This window comes from Rattus norvegicus, chromosome 9 (genome assembly GCF_036323735.1).
Source record: "Rattus norvegicus strain BN/NHsdMcwi chromosome 9, GRCr8, whole genome shotgun sequence".
Taxonomy (NCBI): Eukaryota; Metazoa; Chordata; class Mammalia; order Rodentia; family Muridae; genus Rattus; species Rattus norvegicus.
Window position 1 is genome coordinate 16,298,523 of NC_086027.1, and position 21,983 is coordinate 16,320,505.

Here is a 21,983-nt window from a genome sequence, read left to right on the forward strand (position 1 = left end):
AGCAGCCCGTGTGCCTGGGCGAGTTTTCCTTCCGCAGGCGCCGGCAGCCAGGGCGCCTCCGCCCAAGCTGACTCCTCTCTCTCCCTCTCTGACCCCGGCAGGCCCCAGAGGTGATTCTGCCTCCACGATGTCCTCCTTCCTGGAGGCGAGCTCTTCGCAGGCGCCACATCGCCAGCAAAAAGAGAAAGAAAAAAAGAAAAGAAAAAGCAGAAGAAGCGGCCAGGGAAGGGGGCCTTAGCGGCGTTGGGCATCATCTCGGCCACGGGAGGGCGCCCTATGACAGCGGCGGGGTTTCCAACAGAGACTACAGCCTCGCAGTGTCCAAGGAAGAAGCCCAGGCCAGCCCTGCCAGGGGACCTTGAGGCATGGAGCTCGCGGGGACCCCTAGCCCAACCTCCGGTCTGGTCCCCAGGAACAGCAAGCAGCAAGCAGCAAGCAGGGCGGGCTGCAGCCCCAGAGCAGCAGAATCAAGGTAGGTAGGAGACCCGCGTCCCTCTTTGGACTGTTTCTGCCCCCCCCCCCAACCTGGTCCCCCTGTCCTGGGAAAGCAGTGGCAGAAGGAGGCAATGCAAAGTGAGCCCACTGGGTAGGGGGAGGGAGGGTTCAGGGATGTATGGAGAGCTGAAGCAGGGATTGGAAAGCCTATGGCATTGGGAAAGTGTGTAGAGGTGCTCTGGAGTGTGCATGAGAGCTGTGCTCTGACATCCCCAGAGCAACTTGGGGCTGTCACCTCTCTCCAGATTGACTTAGAATTAAATGACCTGTACCTGCCAGGGCAGGACAGGCTTTTCAGAGGCAGCTTATCCTGGTGGCACACTCCCTGTAATGTTTCTATTGTATGTTAAAGGATGGGGATCATGGGAATATATTTTCTTAAAACCTCAGGCAATTTATGCAGATTACAGTTCTGCCTAATTTAATTCTTTCCTGCCTGCTATGAGCAGGCCTCCAGATCAGCAAGTTCCTTTGGAATGGTTTTGCTTGTTTTTGTTTATTGTCCATGGTGCTGATTAGAAAGCCATGAATTGTTTTGTGAATTTTAAATTTCAAGAGGTGGCACCCAGAGTTTATGGTGGTTTCCTTCAAACATTGCAGTGTAGTTGCAGCATAAAAACGTACTTCTTGTGACAAGAAGTGGAAAAAGAAAGTTGATGAGCTAAGAAAAGTAGAGCCTTGAGCCAGATCAACCATTTGGCTTCCTCAAATATGGAGCAAGCATGGATTGTGGCTTTTTCAGAATCGAGGGGGTTTTTAGGATTGGGCAGTGAATGCTGTCTGGGGCTAACCCGTCCCTTTTGTGGCTGACAACCCTTAGGAGAAGGTCAGAATGTGCCAACAGCACAGAGTGGGCACTGGTGGTGTTTGAACTCAGAAGTGCTCAGGAACTGTGAAAGTTTCTCTGTTATCATCCTGGAGCCATCTAGTGAAATAGACCACTGTGATGCTGTGTAAGAGGCCGTTGTGGGGGCTGGAGAGATGACTCAATGGGTAAGAGCACCAAGTGTTCTTCCAGAGGTCCTGAATTCAAATGCCAGCAACCACATGGTGGCTCACAACCATCTGTAAGGAGTACTGATGCCCTCTTCTGGTGTGTCTGAAGACAGATGCATTGTCTCACATATAAATAAATAAATCTTACAAAAGATTGTCATCTACTGCAGTTTCTATGTGGACAGGGCACAGTTAAAGGGATTAAAGATCAAGTACATTGTCTGTCTTTAAAGATCAAGTGTATCTCCTAACTTTTAAACCAAGAAATATGGTGTCTTTTTTGCTGCTTGTGTAGCTTTTCGTGATGTATCTTTTCTCCTATTACGTCGTTTGTTTCCATGATAGTTGTTTTCACGTATATATGATTATCGCTCCTATTTGCAGAGCTATTCAATATTTTCATTGGTTAAATATTTGTGGTGAATTTACATTGTGATATCAGTAAAATGCTATGTGAAAATTTTAGAGAATATACCGGTTTGGGTAATTTTAATAACCTTTGCCGTCAAGTGGTGGCCTGTTTTCACAATGAAAAGACTGGAATTCATTACCATCCATAGCAGGATTGATAGGGAAGCACAATGGACAGCAACAGTGTTGTTCCCTTTGACAGTTGTGGGAGCCAAGAAAGAAGTGTGAGTTGCTTTTTGTGATTTACCAAATCAAGACTCAGTATCATTACTATAGAAGCCCATGGAAAAAATGATGAAGTTTTCAGAAATCACCAGTTGAAGAAATGGTGGTGGTTTTGCTTATATTGAATTCTGAGTTTCAAAGTTATGTTTCATTTTTCTTTATTCCTTAATGAGGCTTTTTATTAAGTTTTTGATTCACCATTACACACTTAGATGCACAGTGCTAGGATCGTAGTAGGTGCTCATTAAATCACTGATCATTGGGGAGGAGGAATGATAAGAAAGTATGTATTTTCTGTAAGTTCTGTTAGTTTTGGGAACAGGTGGTTTTAGGTTGACCAGTTACAGCTTGGTATCTTGTCCCACATAAGACAACTTGACAGAACCCCCTTTCTGGCCATTATGTTCAACTTATTTTTCTCTTAATCATTCTTGAAAATCATGGAAGTAGTGTGGAAAATTGATTGTACCTGCAGTATAGCAAAAAAGCCCAGTCTAGATAGGAAGCAGGTATGTTTCTCCATGAGCTGATGTCTTAAAACATCTAGATTTTAGGAATTTGGTGTTGTGTTTTCTAAACATACATCTTACAGCATACAGATAACATCGTGATAGAATAAAGGAATCTTTTGATTTAGCACCAAATTCCATAAAGCAATGACTACTGCACAGCTCTCTTGGCCATATGAATAGCCGAAATTATATTTCACTCTTTTAAAGAAATAATGAAAGCACTTAAGGTTAAAGCAGAGCCCATGGGAAAAGTTTGCTGTGGTGTTTCTCTTTGGTTTCTTGTGCTCTTTCTAGGTAATGACTTTAAGAAGTCAGGGCGACCGGTCAGGTGGTCAGTGTGGTCAGGCAGTCATGAGCAGATGGTTAAGCGATGTGCTAGGGCCCCATAGGCCAGTGAGCCCAGCTGAGAAGCAGAGTCTAGCCAGTGAGCCTAACTGAATAGCAGAGGCTAGACAGTGAACCTGACTGAAGAGCAGAGGCTAGCCAGTGAGCCTAGCTGAAGAGGAGAGGCTAGCCAGTGAGCCTAGCTGAAGAGCAGAGGCTAGCCAGTGAGCCTAGCTGAAGAGCAGAGGCTAGCCAGTGAGCCTGACTGAAGAGCAGATGCTAGCCAGTGAGCCCAGCTGAAAAGCAGAGTCTAGGCAGTGAGCCAGGCTGAAGAGCACAGGCTAGCCAGTGAGTCTGACTGAAGAGCAGAGGCTAGCCAGTGAGCCAGGCTGAAGAGCAGAGGCTAACCAGTGAGCCTGACTGAAGAGCAGAGGCTAGTCAGTGAGCCTGACTGAAGAGCAGAGGCTAGTCAGTGAGCCTGACTGAAGAGCAGAGGCTAGCCAGTGAGCCTGACTGAAGAGCAGAGGCTAGCCAGGGAACCTGACTGAAGAGCACAGGGTAGACAGTGAGCCTGACTGAAGAGCAGAGGCTAGCCAGTGAGCCTGACTGAAGAGCAGAGGCTAGCCAGTGAGGCTGACTGAAGAATAGAGGCTAGCCAGTGAGCCTGACTGAAGAGCAGAGGCTAGTCATTGAGCCAGGCTGAAGAGCACAGGCTAGCCAGTGAGCCAGGCTGAAGAGCACAGGCTAGCCAGTGAGCCTGACTGAAGAGCAGAGGCTAGCCAGTGAGCCAGGCTGAAGAGCAGAGGCTAGCCAGTGAGCCTGACTGAAGAGCAGAGGCTAGCCAGTGAGTCTGACTGAAGAGCACAGGCTAGCCAGTGAGCCAGGCTGAAGAGCACAGGCTAGCCAGTGAGCCTGACTGAAGAGCAGAGGCTAGCCAGTGAGTCTGACTGAAGAGCACAGGCTAGCCAGTGAGCCAGGCTGAAGACTGAAGAGCAGTGATTTTAACCTTTATTTATAAGTTCTTCCGTTTTCCTAAAATTTCTACAAAGGTTTGCCTCCATAAAGTTTGACTTATAAGGTTCTCCTTGCTCTCTTCTTATCTCCTTTCCTCTTGCTCTTATGACACAATAATTTCCTTACTCTCAATGCCTTACTCTCAACGCTAGGCCTTTACTTCTAAGTTCTTCTTGAGTTCTGTTCTCTTCACTTCAGTTCTGTCTAAAAAGCTTTCTCTCTCTTTGTCCTCAGCATTTGTATATCTTTCTGAACAGAGCATCACATGGTGAAAAGTTCACCACAAGTTTGCACAGTAATTCAAATCATAAGTTGGATAATCAGTTTACGACAGAGAATGTTTACATGCATATCCATGAAGAGTAATCATCAGGATAAACTGTCACCATCTGTCACTGGCTCTGCATGTTCATGGAGAGTTAAAAGCTGTAATTTTTATGAGAAAAGAATAAGTGAAATTGCCTATAGGCAAATCCAGTCAATTATTTACGTAAAGTCCTTGCACCTATAGTAAATCATTAGTTCTCTATTTATGAACTTTGGTTAATTGGTTTATACCCTCTTAGCATGGGTTCTAATTTGTAGATGCCTGCTTGGTATTGCAGAAGCAATTCACTCGTGAAAGTTTAAGAAGGAAGAGTTCTCAATGCAATTTTGATTACCAGAGAAAACATAATAGCTGTCCCATTATAAAGGAGCTTAAAATTACTAATCTAATTTTAGGAACTCTTATAGAATCATCATAAGAATGAAGAAATCATCTATTTGTCTGTACATCATCACGCCAAGACAATACATCTTCGTTGCTCTGTGGTGATCTGCTCAAAAGAGTGGGGTAAAGAGCATGACAAATACAGAGGCAGATACTTGCAGCCAACCATTCAGCTGAGAGCAGGGTCCCCAATGGAGGAGTAAGAGAAAGGATTGAGGGAGCTGAAGGGGTTTACAGCCCCATAAGAACAACACTAAGAAACACCCAGAGCTCCCAGGGCCGGAAACCACCATCCAAAGAGTACACATGGACAGACCCATGGCTACAGCTGCATATGTAGAAGAGGATGGCCTTCTTGGGCACAAATGGGAGGAGAAGCCCTTGGTCTTGTCAAGGCTTGATGCCCCAGTGTAGGGGAAACCAGAACAGGGAGGCAGATAGGCCTAGGTGTTTGGGTGGGTGTGGTAACACCCTCACAGTAGAAGGGGGAGGGGGTTTTATAAGGGGTTTTGTGGAAACCAGGAAAACGGATAACATTTGAAATGTAACAAAAGCCCTCTCTGGGGAAGGGACAGCGGATAAGGTGCTCTGAGCCCCTACTTCCTTGCTGCCTCCCTTTGATCGAGACTGTGGTACATGGTGTCAGCCTGGGACTCTCCATGGGCTGCTGCTGGCACTGGTCCTGGCGTTCATGGCCAAGAGCATGATGAGCAAGGAGCACATGGTTTGTCCTGATTCAGAGCAGGGCGAATGGCCACCAGAGAATAAGCACAGCTTCCTGTACGATCACGAGGTCTTCCTGGGCAAGAAGGACTCCAAGACCTTTGATAGCTAATCCTGAACGAGAGCAGGAGAGGCTGGGGAAAATTGTTGATCCAATCAACAGTGATGAAGGCGGCCTTGTTACTACTGAGGACCTGAAAGTTTGGATCAAACAGGTACAGAAAAGATACATCAACCAAAATGTGGCTAAACTCTGGAAGGATTATGATAGGGACATAGATGAAAAATCTCCTGGGAAGAAGACAAGCAGGCTACCTATGGCTACTACCTGGGAAACCTTGCTGAATTCCAAGATAGCCCTGATCATCACAACTTTAAAAAGTTGCCTCCACGAGATGAGAGGAGGTTTAAGGCCTTGACGGTGACCTGACAGCTACTCAGGACTGGTTCATTGCTTTTCTGCACTAAGAGGATTTAGAACATATGAAGGAGATTGTAGTTCTGGAAACGCTGGAGAATATCAACAAGAACAGGGATGGTTTTGTGGACCAGGATGAGTACATTGTGGACATCTTTTTCTCACGAGGACAATTGCCCTGAGACCGACTGGGTTTTGTCTGGGGAGCAGTTCAATGATTTCCCAGATCTGAACAAGGATGGGAAACTGGATTAGGATGAGATTCACCACTGGATCCTCCCTCAGGACTATGACCAGGCACAGGCTGAGGCCCAGCATCTGGTGTATGAGTCAGATAAGAACAAGGATGAGATGCTGACCAAGGAGGAGATTGTAGACAACTGGACCATGTTTGTGGGAAGCCATGCCACCAATTACAGGGAAGATCTTACCAAAAATCATGATGATCTTTGAAAGAAACTCATCCTCATGTGGCCAACAGTCACATGCTTTCTACGGATATTCTGGTTGATTGCTATATTTGTCAAGTATATAGCAGTTGTGTCCCTAAACAATAAGAAACCTTTCTAAAGCTCAAAAAAATCATACATTGCACCACAAACAATAATAGTAGGAGATTTAAACACGCCACTTTCATCAATGGACAGATCAGGGAAACAGAAATTAAACAGAGACACAGAAAGACTAACAGGTTATGAAACAAATGGATTTAACATATATTTATAGAACACACCACCCTAAAACCAAAGGATATACCTTCTTATCAGCATCTCATGGTACCTTCTCCAAAATTGACCATATAATCGGTCACAAAACAAGCCTCAACAGGTACAGGAAGATAGAAATAATCCCATGCCTCGAATCAAAAAACCACGGACTAAGGCTGCTGATCAATAACAACAAATAGGACAGAAAGCCCACATATACATGGAAGTTGAAGTCAATGACAACTTGGTCATTGGAGACATAAGAAAGAAATTAAAGACTTCTTAGAATTTAATGAAAATGAAGATACAACATACCCAAACTTATGGGACACAATAAAAGCAGCGCTAAGAGGAAAACTCATAGCTCTGTACGCCTGCAAAAAGAAACAAGAGAGAGCATATGTCAGCAGCTTGACAGCACACCTCAAAGCTCTAGAAAAAATTAAATAAACCCTAGAGGAGTTGAAGGCAGGAAATAATCAAACTCAGGGCTGAAATCAAACAAGAAGAAACAAAACCGAGTATCAAAAGAATCAGCAAACCCAGGAGCTGGTTCTTTGAGAAAATCAACAAGATACATAAACGCTTAGCCATATTAACCAGAGGTCACAGAGAGTGTATCCAAATTAATAAAATCAGAAATAAAAGGGAGACATAACAACAAAATCTGAAGAAATTAAAAAGATCATCAGATCCTACTACAAAACATATATTCAACAAAACTGGAAAATGTGGAGGAAATGGACAATTTTCTATACAGATACCAGGTACCACAGTTAAATCAGGAACAAATAAACCATTGAAACAACCCCATAACTCATAAAGACATAGAAACTGCTATTAAACATCTCCCATCCAAAAAGAGCCCAGGACCAGATGGATTTAGTGCAGAATTCTATCAGACCTTCATAGAAGACTTCATACCATAACTGTCCAAACTATTCCGCAAAATGGAAACAGACAGAGCACTACCAAACTCCCTCTATGAAGCCACAATTACTCTTATACCTAAACCACACAAGGATACAACAAAGATAGAGAAATTCAGACCTATTTGATTTATGAATATTGATCAAAAATGCTCAATAAAATTCTTGCAAACTGAATCCAAGAACACATCCAAACAATCATCCATCATGGTCAAGTAGGCCTCATGGCAAGGATGCAGGGATGGTTTAATATACGGAAGTCCATCAACGAAATTCATCATATAAACAAAGTCAAAACCACATGATCATTTCATTAGATGCTGAGAAATCATTTGACAAAATTCATTACCCTTTCATTAATAAAGTCCTGGAAAGATCAGGAATTGAAGGCCTGAATCTAAATATAGGAAAATGCAAAATACATCAAACCTGTACCTAACATCAAACTAAACTTAGAATATTGAAGGAATCCCACTAAAATCAGGGACTAGACAAGGCTACCCACTCTTTCCCTACTTAAGTACAATATGGTACTTAACGTCCTAGCCATAGCAATCAAACTATAAAGTAGGTCAAAGGGAAAAAATTAGAAGGGATGAAGTCAAAACACTAATATTTGAAGATGATATGATAGTCTACTTAAGCAACACCAAAATTCTACCAGAGAACTACTTAACCTGATCAACAACTTCAGCAAACTGGCCGAGTATAAAATTAACCCAAACAATTCAGTAGCCTTCCTCTACTCAAAGGGTAAACAGGCTGAGAAAGAAATTAGGGAAATGACACCCTTCACAATAGTCCCAAATAATATAAAATAATTGCTGTTACTTGAACCAAGCAAGTAAAAAATCTGTATGACAAGAACTTCAAATCTCTGAAGAAATTGAAGAAGGTCTCAGAAGATGGAAAGATCTCCCATGCTCATAGATTGGCAGGATGAATATGGTAAAAAATGACCATTTTGCCAAAGGCAATCTACAGATTCAATGCCATCACCAACAATATTCCTACTCAATTCTTTATAAAGGTAGAAAGTGCAATTTGCCGTCATTTGGTATAACATAAAACCCAGGACAGCAAAACTATACTCAACAATAAAAGACCTTCTGGGGGAATCACCATCTCTGACCTCAAGCAGTATTACAGAGCAATAGTGTGTATGGTATTGGCATACAGACAGGCAGATCAGTGGACATAATTGAAGACACAGAAAAGAACCCACACACCTATGGTCATTTGATCTTTGACAAAGGAGGTAAAACATCCAATGGCAGAAAGATAGTATTTTTAACAAATGGTGCTGATTCAACTGGAGGTCAACATGTAGAAGAATGCAAGTTGACCCATTCTTATTGCCCTGTACAAAGCTTAAGTCCAAGTGGATCAAGGACCTCCACATCAAACCAGATACACTAAAAGTAATGGATAAAAAGTAGGGAAGAGTCTCGAAGACATGAGCACTAAGGAAAATTTCCTGAACAGAATACCAGTGGCTTATGCTTTAAGATTGAGAATCGACAAATGGGACCTCATAAAACTGAAAAGCTTCTGTAAGGCAAAGGACAGTGTCATTAGGACAAAAAGGCAACCCACAGATTGGGAAAAAATCTTTACCAATCCTGCATCTGATGGAGGGCTTATATCCAAAGTATACACAAAACAGAAGAAGTTAGAGTACAGAGAGCCAAACACCCCTGTTAATAAATGGGGTTCACAGCTAAAGAAAACATTCTCAGCTGAGGAATATAGAATAGCTGAAAAGCACCTAAAGAAATGCTCAATATCCTTAGTCATCAGGGAAATGCAAATCAAAACAACCCTAAGAATCCACCTCACACCAGTCAGGATGTCTAAGATCAAAAACTCAGGTGACAACAGATGCTGGCGAGGATGTGGAGAAAGAGGAACACTCGTCCATTGTTCCTGGGATGGCAAACTGGTACAAGAACTCTGGAAATCAGTCTGAACGTTCCTGTAAAATTGGAAATTGCACTACCTGAGCACACAGCTATACCTGTCCTGGGCATATACCCAAAAGATACTCCCTCATACAACAACACATATAATCCACGATGTTCATAGCAGCCTTATTCATAATAGCCAGAAGCTGGAATGAACCCAGATGCCCTTCAACAGAGGAATTTATTCTAAAAATGTGGTATATATACACAATGGAGTACCACTCAGCTATCAAAAACAATGACAACGTTCAATTCATAGGCAAATGGAAAGAACTAGAAAATATCATCCACAGTGAGGTAATCCTATCACAGAAAAACACACTTGGTATGCTGTTGGGAGCGATGGCCTTGAAGCCCTCCACTATTGATGTTATTATTATGGTGAGCATTAAGTATGACTGGGTTCATGGAAAATCCCCAGCCAGCTGCAGAAGACTAATACAAATGTTGTGGTCAAGATGAATAATCATATGATAACGTGTGACGTTAAGATACCCAATGTCATGACCTGTAACCTTTCTGATAAACCAACATCCTGCTGACTAATAGATATGACAAACCCGTGACCTTTCTGACAACCTGTCAACACCAGCCAATTCTCTAACCACAGGAATATTGTGTCCTTAGCGTGGGTAAATGTTTCTTACTTCCCCCCTCTCTCTGTTACCCTTTTTATGGTACAAAATCAGCCTTGGGGAAAAATAAAAGTGTCGCCTTGATTAGACTCTTGTCTTGGAGTTCTTCGTCACATCTCTTGTCCCCCATTCTCTTCCAGGTACTCAGCACCCCTCATTGACAGTATGCACTCATTGATAAGTGGATATTGACCAAAATCTCGAATTACCCAAGATGCAATCTACAGATCTCAGGAAACTCAAGAAGAAGGATGACCAAAGTGCAGATGCTCCCACTCCTTCTTAAAATGGGGAACAAAAATATCCATAGGAGGGGATATGGAGGCCAAATCTAAAGCAGAGACTGAAGGAACAGCCATTCAGAGTCTGCCCCACATGTGGCCCATATATATATACAGCCACCAAAACTAGGTAAGATTGATAAAGCTAAAAAGTGCTTACTGAAAGGGACAGAATATGCATCTCCCCTGAGAGACACATCCAGAGCATGTCAAATAAAGAGGTCAGTGCTAGCAGTAAACTACTGAACTGATAACAAGACGCCCTTTATGGGAATTAGAAGAAGGATTCAAAGAGCTGAAGGGCTTGCAACCCCATAAGAACAGCAATGCCAACCAAATAAACCACTAGCAAAAGACTATACATGGACTGACCCAGGGGTCCAACTGCATATGTAGGAGAGAATATCCTCGTTGGGGCACCTGTGGAAGGGGAAGCCCTTGTTCTTAACAAGGTTGGACCCTGAGTGCAGGGAAATGTCCAGGAAGGGGTTTCTAAGTGGCATGGATTTGGGGACCATACATATGGGAGAGGTCACGGCAGGAGGGCTTATGGACCAAAAGCTGGGAAAGAGAATAACGTTTGAATAAAACATATATATCTAGTAAAAAAACTGAAATTTAAAAAATGATACTGATACCAAAAATAATCAAAAAATGTGAATAAGAAAGAAATTTTAGGTTTTGGAAAAAGATGAATGCCAGGTATTTAAAAAACTGTATGACCATGGTAAACACTTTAATATACTTGAGAAATTTTTTACATGTTAATGAACTGCATCTTTTTTTTAAATAGTGAATGGAAATCCAGTCCCTTCCTGGCTGTGAGGCTAGGTATCCAGATGTAGTGGAATTCATTATTTGTTGAGTCCTGAACCTTTGAGTCTGCTTCTAAGTCAGCTTATGCCAAGGAAACTAGGCCAGGGTGATATCTAAGCCATTGACCAAACTATCTGGACTAACAATTACATGTGAAATTCCACCTTGTTTAAATGGGAGGAGAGGAATAAAAGATACCTTTAAGGATTTAAAAAAGATGAAATGTACCCAAAAAAATCCAATAAAAAAGTTTAAAATAAAAATAACTTAGGAAATACAAAATACTGGGGTGCCATTCCACAATCATGATATGTTTCTTCTGTGATAGCTTATAGGTTAATTTACTTCTCTATAACTGTTTTCTTATTTCAAAGTAAGTTATGGCATCATCTGTGGAGTGGATGGTGAGAACAAAAGCTTTGCCTAACTTGAACAATCGATCCCTCCTGAGCATGTGCTTAACATTCTAAGCACAGGGAAATTTCCTGAGGGGATTAAAGAACAAAATCCAAACATAAAACAGGAACAACAACGATTTGAAAACATTCTGCACGCTGGGTATGAAGGCATGTTACAACTTTAATCAGCTTTGTAGGTATTTCTAATAAACACACAAGAAACAAAAATCCTATCACAGTCCTAGCAGTTGCATCCAACAAAGAGAGAGCTGTGAGGTAGTGCCTGCTACTTCTTTCCCCAGATATTCCTGGGCCTCAGGCCTGCACCCAGTGAGTTGGACCAAGAGCAGCCAGGTTGAAATTCCTGCTGCCATGGCAGGATTCTGCAGGAACATTTCCCTTTGACAACAAGGAACCTGTGTGGAGGAGACCTCTTGGTGAGTCCTCAAGGACTCTACATGTCCTATTCTACAGGGAGAAGCCCTGCCAGGTCTTTGGCAAGGCCAGCCATTTGTATGGGGAAGTCTCTGGTCCTGTGGCAGAGAATGAGGAATGGCAGAAAGAATGGCAGCTCCACTGAGATCAAAGGATAACCCTTCTAGGCCTATGACCTCCTAATTAATTTATCTTTCACCCGATGCCCTATTCACATTTTCTTAATCTCATACAACTGTGATCTTGATGAGCAGCTGGGCTCTTGTTTTCTTAATCAGTTCTTTGTTGTAACAGACCTTTTTAACTTACTCCAGCCCCTGAGACTTATTCATACCTTCTGTACGCAGTAGGACCCTTGGTGGGACTGTCATCTCGAAAATAGAAGGTTCGGTAATCCAAAAGATTGGACTCCAGTTTACCTCAGGCCAGGAAAGAAGTCAGCCACCATTAGTAAAAGAGCAAGGGAAAAATTACATAGGAAAAAGAAGTGGCTTAATCAGTAGAAAAGATCCTCAACTTCTAAGGCCTGCACATCTGCACCCCTCTCTTCTGAGCTTTGTATAGTGATGTTGTATAACTCCAGATGGTAGTAAAAGGCAGAGTTCTTCCCAGCAAGGTCAGACATGATTTTCACTCTTACATCTCTGAGGTGGGCTGGCATTATAGCACACATTCATGTTGAATTATTATAACACCTATGATAAGAAGACAGAATCCATATATCACAATGCCAAATAGACTCCCTCCTGAACGTATGGACCCATTAAAATTGAGGTTCAACCTGAACTCAGACCATTCCACTCCCTTCTCATCCTCCGGATTCTTATGTTTGCTACAAGTAAAAGATCATGTTGTAGTCCCCAATATTCTCGTGCCTAGACTTGTCTATTCACGGAGAAGGATATTGGAGAAGTGTGGTTATGTAGTTACAATGTAGTAACACAAGGTCCAGGTTGACATTTGCTCACTGATGTCCAATTTAATTGTCTTGTTATATTTGAGAAAGGGAGGATGTCCTACATAATATATAAAACAGACAGAAATTTATTGTTTTATATATGCCCTGTAGTTGATCCCTATGTTCCCAAGGAAAAGGAGTTTTTATTGCAAAAAAATAGGATTATAGACCATTGATTTTGTAACATACATGGATATGTAAATGGAAACAATGTCGGCTTTCAAGGACTGCACAGTAAGCAAATATTTCCAGGTTTTATACACTCAGAGGTATAGAAGAAATATATTGGCCTCCAGAAAAAAGGAAAAGCTTAGGAATGGAAATGTGTGTCACATGCATTGTCTCAAGTAGTTGATTTACTTTTAAGAAAACTCTCCCTCCTCCTTGGTCCCTAGAGATTTGGGTGCTAAGAAAAATCTGTTCTCCAATTCAGGGTTGTAAGAAACCCTCTGCAGCAAAAGCAATGTTGACTTCTAATGAAGCAGAGAGACATATCTAGCTTTGAAATAGAGGTTGCCAAATGGTATCCCCAGTGACACATGGGAGACTGGAGGAAAGGGTCCCCACAGAAATTCATCAGTGTGGGGAGAGCTGGTTAGTAGGTAGGCCATAGAATTTTCCAGTGACATCACCAGTAAGCCGTTCACTGGACACTCTATTGTATCTAAGAGATCCCTAGAATCTTCTGTGATGTCACCAGTGTTGTGGTGACACCAACTGCCTTTGGGATATTACTTCAGTTCCCTTTGCGTTCACAAGCAGGCATGTTTCGCCAGCTGCTCAGGCTATTTCGGAAGAAAAGTGTTGATCAAGGAGAGACCGCACCAGGTCAGAGGGAAGCTGACCCCCTCTCTAGTGAAACAGGAAGGAGGAAATCATTCTGGGGAAGGCTTGGTGAGTCGTGGGCAGAGTTGGGGAACATCCTCAAGGAGGTAGGTTTGAGATGTGCCTTCTAAGACTAGGCCTTACAAGCAGGAGCCTTGGGATTTTTCAAAGGCAAACCAAGAGTCAGGAGTTCCTGATCTTTAATTTGAGAGAAAGCCATAAAGTTGTAAGACTTCAGTGTCTTTTCTTGAAGCTTTTTAACTATGAGTGTCAATGATTGGCAGGAGGAGGCACTGTGAGATTAACAATGTGACCATCCATGTTTGGGAGTTGAAGCACTTCATCCTCTAGATTACTGTAGGTTACATAAATCTCTGATGGCGAGAACAAGGAAGGATGCACCCCTAGTCATGAATTGAGTTCTCAGACACTTTGGGCTGGACCACACTTGGTTAGAGCTTGATGGTGCTAAACATTATGAAGTCATTATGAACTCCAGGATTATCTGCACCACATCTGATACAACAATGTCACAGATGTTTATGTCTCAGTCATATTATAACTTTCAGTGCCGCTGGTTGTTTAATAGTGAGTGTGGCACGTGTATGGCTTTAGAGGTTGGGAACAGGGACATAGCTTAAGAATCAACCTTTAAGAAAGCTTTTCTGCTCTTTCAGGGATTCACCCAGTCTCTACCATTTCCCCTTCCTCAACCTCCTTTTCGGATTCAGAATGATCTATTCTGCCCATTGGTTCAAATATGCAAATTCACTTGGGTTTATCTGTCTACAGGTTTTGGTAGGAAGGCATCATCCCAAAATGTCATCAGTAAGCAAGAGGAGTGTCTAAAGGAACTGGAGGAACTCAAATTTGAAATCCAGAAGTGTCAATTCGAGAGGGATGAACTTTATCAAATCCTGGATCTTTATATCTATGATGAGTGGGACCACAGGTAGTCATTATGCCCAGTAACCTGTTCACTGTCTTGTGCTCTCTCTCTGCTACCTCAAGATTTACTCATAGCACGAGAGAGTTTCACCTCTCATCCTGGATTTTAAGGAGATTTGGCAGGCATTTGCTTGTGAGATGAGCTAGGTGCTGTGTGTTTAGGGTCAACCTCTTTTGTACTTGACCCTGAGCCTCTTGGATTAGCATTGGTTCTGTCAACAGCTAGAATGACCTTGTCACACTTGCTGCAACTGTGTGTGTGAATGAAATGCCTGCACGTCATCACTCTTTCCTCTGAATTTGTTCATTATACACTGATTCTATGGCACCTCCATGGATGTAGTTGGCATTCTAAATGTGTTTGGATATGGGTTGGTGTGTATATATGTGGCAGTATTTGTTGGTCGTTTACTCTGGATCAGGACGTCTGGGACCTTTGATTGGGTCTGAGGATTTGTTTGATCAACAGTTTGCAGGTCATGATAGTGATGAGTACATGGAGGCCCACGTTGATCAACACAGCACTTTGCTCCTTCTGTATACCTTGGTGGCACACAGGACTCTCCTGAGGGGAGGAGGTGCTATAAATCCTCTTCCCTGTCAAACATAGTTATGCCCTCTGGGAATTCATGTAACGATAGAAACCAAGGATTGAGTATACCTGCTTTCAAAACAAGAGAAATGTCATCACAGCTTTCTCTTCGGCCCAAAGCTGTGGCACAGACTGGAGGAATCTTCTTCCTGAACTAGTCAATTCCATCATGCTCACCTGGCCAGCTCTTGAAGGTCAGGTCCCTCCAACTGGTACCGTGACTCTGTTGTCCTGTGTCCAGGATAATAAACTTAACCAGTACAAATACTTTGAAGGAGCAAGTATGTGGAACATACTGAGTTTAAGTAATAGAGAGAACAGTCTGATTTTACCTAATTTGTTTCACCTGCTTTGATCTTTAGTTTTTTTATTTTTTTAACTATCCAGGGATTGTTTATTGTGACCTAGAAATGGTCACTGTGGTCTTGACAGTTGTTATTCCCAAACAGGGAGCTCTCAGGCTCTGCCCCCTCCTATATAGTGAGTCTTTGCAGAACCATATCTCTCAGGATTCCAAGGAGTCCTTATTTCAAAACAAATGTTTGCTTATTTACATAGAAATATTTTCTGTGGATTGAGTCTCACTGTTGGGTTTTGGTCTGGTTTTTGAGTTTGCCATTTTCTTCCCTTCCACCATTACTTGAATTTGAAATTTTTTATTATATATTTTTATTTACATTTCACCTAATTCTGAAATCGTGAGTTCAAAACATTATTTGTTCCTTTGGCCATGACCTAACCCAGGCTGCATGTCGAATTGCCAGTCCTTCAATCTGAACATGAGATGAGAATGATGGCTATGCAAATGATGACCAACTCAATAAGTGATGCCATGGAGAGGTACAAGGAGCTCATACAAGTGAACAGTTCCTACCGGTGAGTCGCTGACAGAGATGAGAACCCAGCACTAGGCAGGGAATGCTTCTGTCCTGTATGACTTTGAACAAAAGTCAGGGCTCTGGTTCTGTAGTGTCTGACTCTTAACAAGAAGGCTGCCTCCTGGCAAGGGTCTTAGATTTGTAGCTCTTGGACTCAGTTGTCGTACATGTGAGGGGTGTAGAAGACCCTCCAATTGTTATTTTCCCAGTTAAAGTTCCTCTAGATAGAAAAGGTTTGCACCATGATGGGAATAGCAATCAACTCTGAATCTCTAGGACTCTGACAGGAGATTTAAAGATCTGTGATCCATGAGAAACACACGGAAAGAGTCTATAGCTATTGGGTCTTCAACTCCCCCTCAGAGGGGCTTTCCCCACAACGTGAAGATGGTTTCACCATACCATGGACATACGAGCTCCCTTATGGACCATCTCTTCTTCCTTGATTTATATAAACCGTCTTAGTGTCAGGATTTTCAGAAGTACTTTGATTCATGTGGAATGTGGATTCTGGATTTGACCTCCTCTAATTGGTGCTAACCTGCATAGTGTGGCTCTATTCTGGGGATTTCTGAGGATGAGGACCCTTGAAGGGATGATTGTACTTGCAGGAGTGACAGGCAAATAGAAGCTGGCTGGGTTTTACCATTTTTTGTTTGTGGTTCAGCATCAGGCACTCCCAGCTCCTGTGTGAACAAGCTCAATTGAAGAACAATATACAGATTTTGCTGAATGAGAAGAGAGAACTGCTGGTGGAGCAGGCTGAACTGCCAGCATCCTCTGTGGAGACAAAGAGGCTCTGTGAAGAGGCCGGAATGAACATCTGTGCCCCCAGTGCCACGCAACAGCAGGTAGGGTTAGGCCTCAGGGTCAGGTTGTCCTCAGGTCTTACCATAAACATAGACAAACCAATGTAACTGTCTATTGACTGATCCATGTCCTGACCTAGGTCTCATCCAAGTGTACATTCATGTGATTGTTTACAAGGCTTTCTGTGGAGATAGCCCCTTTTCAAGAAACTGCATGTTTCGAAAGCAAATGCTCCTGCTCTTCGAGAATCTGCACTTCATTAAGGGAGATACGTTGATCACACAGCAGAGCACTACATGCCATTATGTATGGAGGGTGCTATGTGGGAGCCCCTCTTTAGACTAGAGCAGGGCTTGGAGGGATGAAGCAAAAGCCCAGAGCCCATTTTCTTTACAGGGATGGTGTGAGACTCAGGAAGTAAGTAGTTTTCAAGGAGGAGAGCCTGGTGGAAATGCCAAAGAAATGGTTCTCATTGTCATTTGTGGTGGCTTTTGTTCTTCCTCCCCTCATGTCCCTGTATATGAAGATGGTGACTTCATGCTTCATAGATCTTGGGTAACTACAGAGCCTGTGTATCAGCATGTCAGTCCTGTCTTATTTGAGTGCTCCTGGAGACTTAGTCCTTTAAGCTTAGGTCTCTCAACAAACATGAAGCTTCCTGTTTTGTGCTGGCCAGCAGTCTTTGCATCATTCGTCCAGTTCCAAGATGAGCCCCCTCTCTTATTTGTCTCAACACATACTTAAACCATTCAGCTATTTTAAAAATAAGGATTAGATTTCTTCACTTTACCTGAACAGAGTTATCCCCCGGGAAGATTCTGGATTGTCTTATTGGCTTCACCATGATATTGCATGGAATCCTAGAGTGCAACCCTCTGCTGACATTGCTTTGCTGACTATATCATGGGCACTGCATTCCTTCAGGATAGATACCCTCTCAATATTGTACAGAGTGCTGCATTTCAGAAAATTCACTGTATGTTATTTATTTAGCCTTTTTCTGACTGACATTGAGGTTGTTTTAATATCACAGGAACTCTAATGTGATGAAATGTTCCTGGGAACTGACCATGAGTCACTGTCTTCTCTGATGCTTCCAAAGTCTTCTATGAAGGAAACAGGGTAGTTTTAGTGAGGGGCCTATGATGAGTCAGCATAGAGCTTGATGGAGTCTTTTCCTAGAAATCTCTCTTGGGGATTTGATGATGTGTTGTTTAGGCTATCTGTTCAGAACATGTAACTTACTTGTTGGACCAGCAAGAATCTGCATAGAAAGGTTTCCTGAAGTGGAAATGAGTACAGGCCAGGGCAGCATATCTTGCTTGTGTCTAAGAGACTTGTACACAGCATTGTTCCCACTAATTCCTCACTCAACAGGAAATGTGCTGCATAAGAGCAAAGTTTTCATTTGTGCATGCAAGTGTGTATCTGTGTGTCTGTGTTTGTGTGTGTGTTTGTGTGTGTGTGTGTGTGTGGTGTGTGTGTGTGTGTGTGTGTGGTGTGTGTGTGGGTATATGTGTGTGTGTGTTTTTGCAGTAGTGAACGTATGTTTCCCTCTATTTCCAAGTTTCATGAGAAAAGTACTCTAAGCATACACTTTACATCCATGAAACATGAAATAGAGCTGCCCAGTCATTTGGCATCTCCATCTAGCTCTGTACAGCAAAAGGACACTTAAATTACTAATTTATTGTTTCCAAAAATTTCAGAATGAATTATCTTGTGAAGTCTGGGGGAGGAGTGGAAATATGTTCAAGTGAGTCATGTTTCACAGGGGTAACAAATGATACAGGCCTAGAGCTTGCAGGTCCCTTTTTGTTATGGTGTAGAAGCAGGACAATAAAATCCTTTAGAAATGCAACCCCCAAAAAGAGGACACAAAAACACCTGTAAAGTTAGATTTTCAAGTGATTAGGGGCAAAACTACTGATCTGCATTGAAATCCATTGGAGCACATCAAAGGAATGGAGTACTGGGAGGTAAGGGCAAGGCTTCTCTAGAAAAATTCATGAGTTTATTCTGCTTCTCTGTTCTTTGTGAATTGTGAAAGCCCACTGGAAGGTTATGTCACTCACTGTGTCTTCTCCAAGGTTGCTTTCCACATTGCCTGCTACCATTTCTTTCGAGCTACCTTGGCACACTACAACTTCCCCTGGGAGTTTGGCTTGGATTTTATTCATTGAGAATTTGAGTTGCTTGGAATTGTATCGTCATCCAGAAAAAGTCCCATAGCTATGCTGTGGTGCAAGAACAGGGCAGTTTCAGGAACCCCTTTAGGTGCACAGATAATCCAAAGCGCTCCTCTATGTTATCTGTGTAGCATTCTGCAAGTGCTGTCGATCAACATCATTTTCTCTCAGTTAATTTCAGCCTCAATTGGTTAGGAGAAATGATGAGCTTCAAATGGGTCTGACAGTGTAAGAACAGGTAGCCCTATGAGAAGCCATGTTCAGAAAGTGGAACAGAAGTTTTAGTTAACCCAGTGATTCCACAACAAGGAGTAGGTATTGCCATTGCAACTAGGGAGCATCAATGTTGTAGTGGTCCCAGAGTAACCTTGAAGGAGAATCTATCCAGACGTCCATCAGCCAACGAGTAAAAGTGTACCATAGGGTGGAGCCCTTCCATAGATTCTGATTCAGTGTGAGATAACCCATGCAAGCTTTTACTTACTTATTCAAATTATCTGTGGAACAATCACATTACGGGGAGAAAATTTGTTGATTTGGATCCTGGTTATGGAGATTTCCTAGGATTCTACTTTGGGCATGAAGTCACTCAGGCTATGGTAAAGACAGCTCCGATTAGGAGAAGTTGCACACTTTGGGGAAAGTCTGAAAGAGTGAACAAGAACAACAGTCTAGTCCACCACCAATATATGATCCTTTGCTGAGCAACAAGACAGCTCTACACAGCCTTTGGGACTTGCTAAGCCGGATTGTTAATGGGGAAAGAACCCTGAGTCTATGACGGTTTATGGGAGGACAGCACATCACTGACTGAGCTGTCTATAGGCTCTGGCCACTATGTACATATCCCACTCAACATTTGTTTTTATGCCTCCAGCGAATCCTGGGGAATATTTACATTAAGCATTAATGTTCAGGTAGGAACATAGGCTGGAAGAGGCCATTTGAATATCCTTCCCTATATAAATATCCTTTTTGGATGGATGACCACCCCACCTGGATTTCAGCCTCAGGCAGTTAAAGAGCTACTCAGAGTATTGTTCTGGTACAGTTCATGTGAATTTTGCCCATGAAACAATATATATATGATCCTCTGGATTTCTTGCTATGTTCTATTCCTTTCTTCCTGTGATCTCTCCGGAAAGATCTGAGGACATTTTCTCTTCTGTCCTCTCACAAACTGCCTTGCACTAGCCATAGACTTACAGGGGTGCTGTTCTGTTTCTACATCACAATCACCTTTAATGTCCATGTGTACGCTGGGAAGATTTGCATGGAGCACATTCTCAGTGATTACAAGATCTGTGCGGTGAGCATGAATTTGAAGTGAGATGGCTTCTCTGTGTATTTGCAGATACAGTGGTTACAAATGGAAACTGGACGGGTTCCTTCAGTGCTGACATAATCAGAAATTTCACCTCAATTCTGGGCATGTTCTCCAGAAGGAATCCACATGGTATTCTAGGTTGCTCATACCTCTCTTGAACTCAGATTCAGACATAGCTACAATGTTATTATTCAATGCCATATACCTGGACCAGTGGGAAAAATGCTCATTTTTCTCTTAATCCCAGTACAGTGCATAGTCCACAGTTCAAATTCTAGCAGTTTGAAAGGTGAGATATAAATCCAAGCGCAGGTACTCTAGGACACTTGGGGATGCAGGGACTGACCTCAGCTGACAGGTCATGCTGGATTATCCAACTGAATAGAGCTGATGTAAGAGGGAGAGCTGAATTGACAACCGCTCACTAAATCTTTATTCCCTTGCTCTGCTAGGTCTGAAATTCTCCAGCAGAAACTCGAACATGACACAGTCCAGGACAAGATCTCCCTTGGAGAGAAGAACTACAGGAGGAGAACTAAGTGTGCAGAGCAAATACACCACTATAACATCTCATCTGTAATGGCCATAGCAATTGTGGACTGCATTTTCCTCCTTTAGTTTGATTTCTTTGGATTGAATACGTTGTATTTTCACCTTGCCACTCTCCAGCAAGTGTGCACTTTCTGAGGGACTCAGAGAAGTGCTGATGCACATCAATCAAGAGCTGCTGTTCATCCAGAAAGACCGTGCATGTGTAAATTTGTACTTGTCCTGATGGGTCACCCAGAATAGTTTCATGGAGATCAGTTCACAATATTGGAAAGACTTTGTGACAAAGTGTGTAATATCATTTACACTCAGTGTTGGATGGCTTTTTCCTTAATACCCCCACTCCAGCAAAACAGACCTACTTCCACTCCTCTTGAAAAGATTATTACCATCACTAACTGCTTGTCTACTATGTCTCCAAGGCAAGCCACAGGCTATAAGTCTATTCTGCAAAAGGAGCAGCAAAAAATGCTTAGTGCAATTCCTCTATTTAAAGTTTGGTTAATTTTTAATTGTTTTGGTTATTTGGTTTTCCTTCTATTCATTTGAAGATTTGTTAGTTATCTATTGTTGTTTTGTTCATTTGCTTTTCTATTTTGATAAGGATATAGACTGTATATATTGACTACCTGCATCTGGTTACTATCCAGTAAATTGGATGTATTCTGGTGAATAAAGGGGTAATCTCAAACCTTTCACTCTTAAGAACCTTCTTTATTGATCATTAGTGTCAACATCTGAAGTCCCACAGCTATCAGGGAGGGATGGATCTCTGCTTTCTCATGGGGACTGGGCATCAAATCACTTCCCAGTCAGACTGAGATTCACAGGCATTTATACAGTCACTGTGCACTGTGTTTCCAACTCTGAATTTCAACTTCATCATGCATACATTACCCACTGTGTATGCTT

At 42.4% G+C, this 21,983-nt stretch overlaps 1 protein-coding gene and 1 pseudogene across 1 annotated transcript; both read left to right on the forward strand.

Moving 5' to 3' along the window:
- The first annotated feature begins 29 nt into the window (after positions 1-29).
- On the forward strand, positions 30-21,762 carry LOC134480526 (uncharacterized). The gene is made up of 5 exons (XM_063268047.1): positions 30-472; positions 14,571-14,730; positions 16,063-16,194; positions 16,864-17,047; positions 20,975-21,762. Exons 1-5 carry the CDS (start codon positions 277-279, stop codon positions 20,978-20,980), a joined length of 678 nt encoding a protein of 225 aa, XP_063124117.1. The 5' UTR covers positions 30-276; the 3' UTR covers positions 20,981-21,762.
- On the forward strand, positions 5,294-12,793 carry LOC134480437 (reticulocalbin-1-like; annotated as a pseudogene).
- Positions 21,763-21,983: the final 221 nt, after the last annotated feature.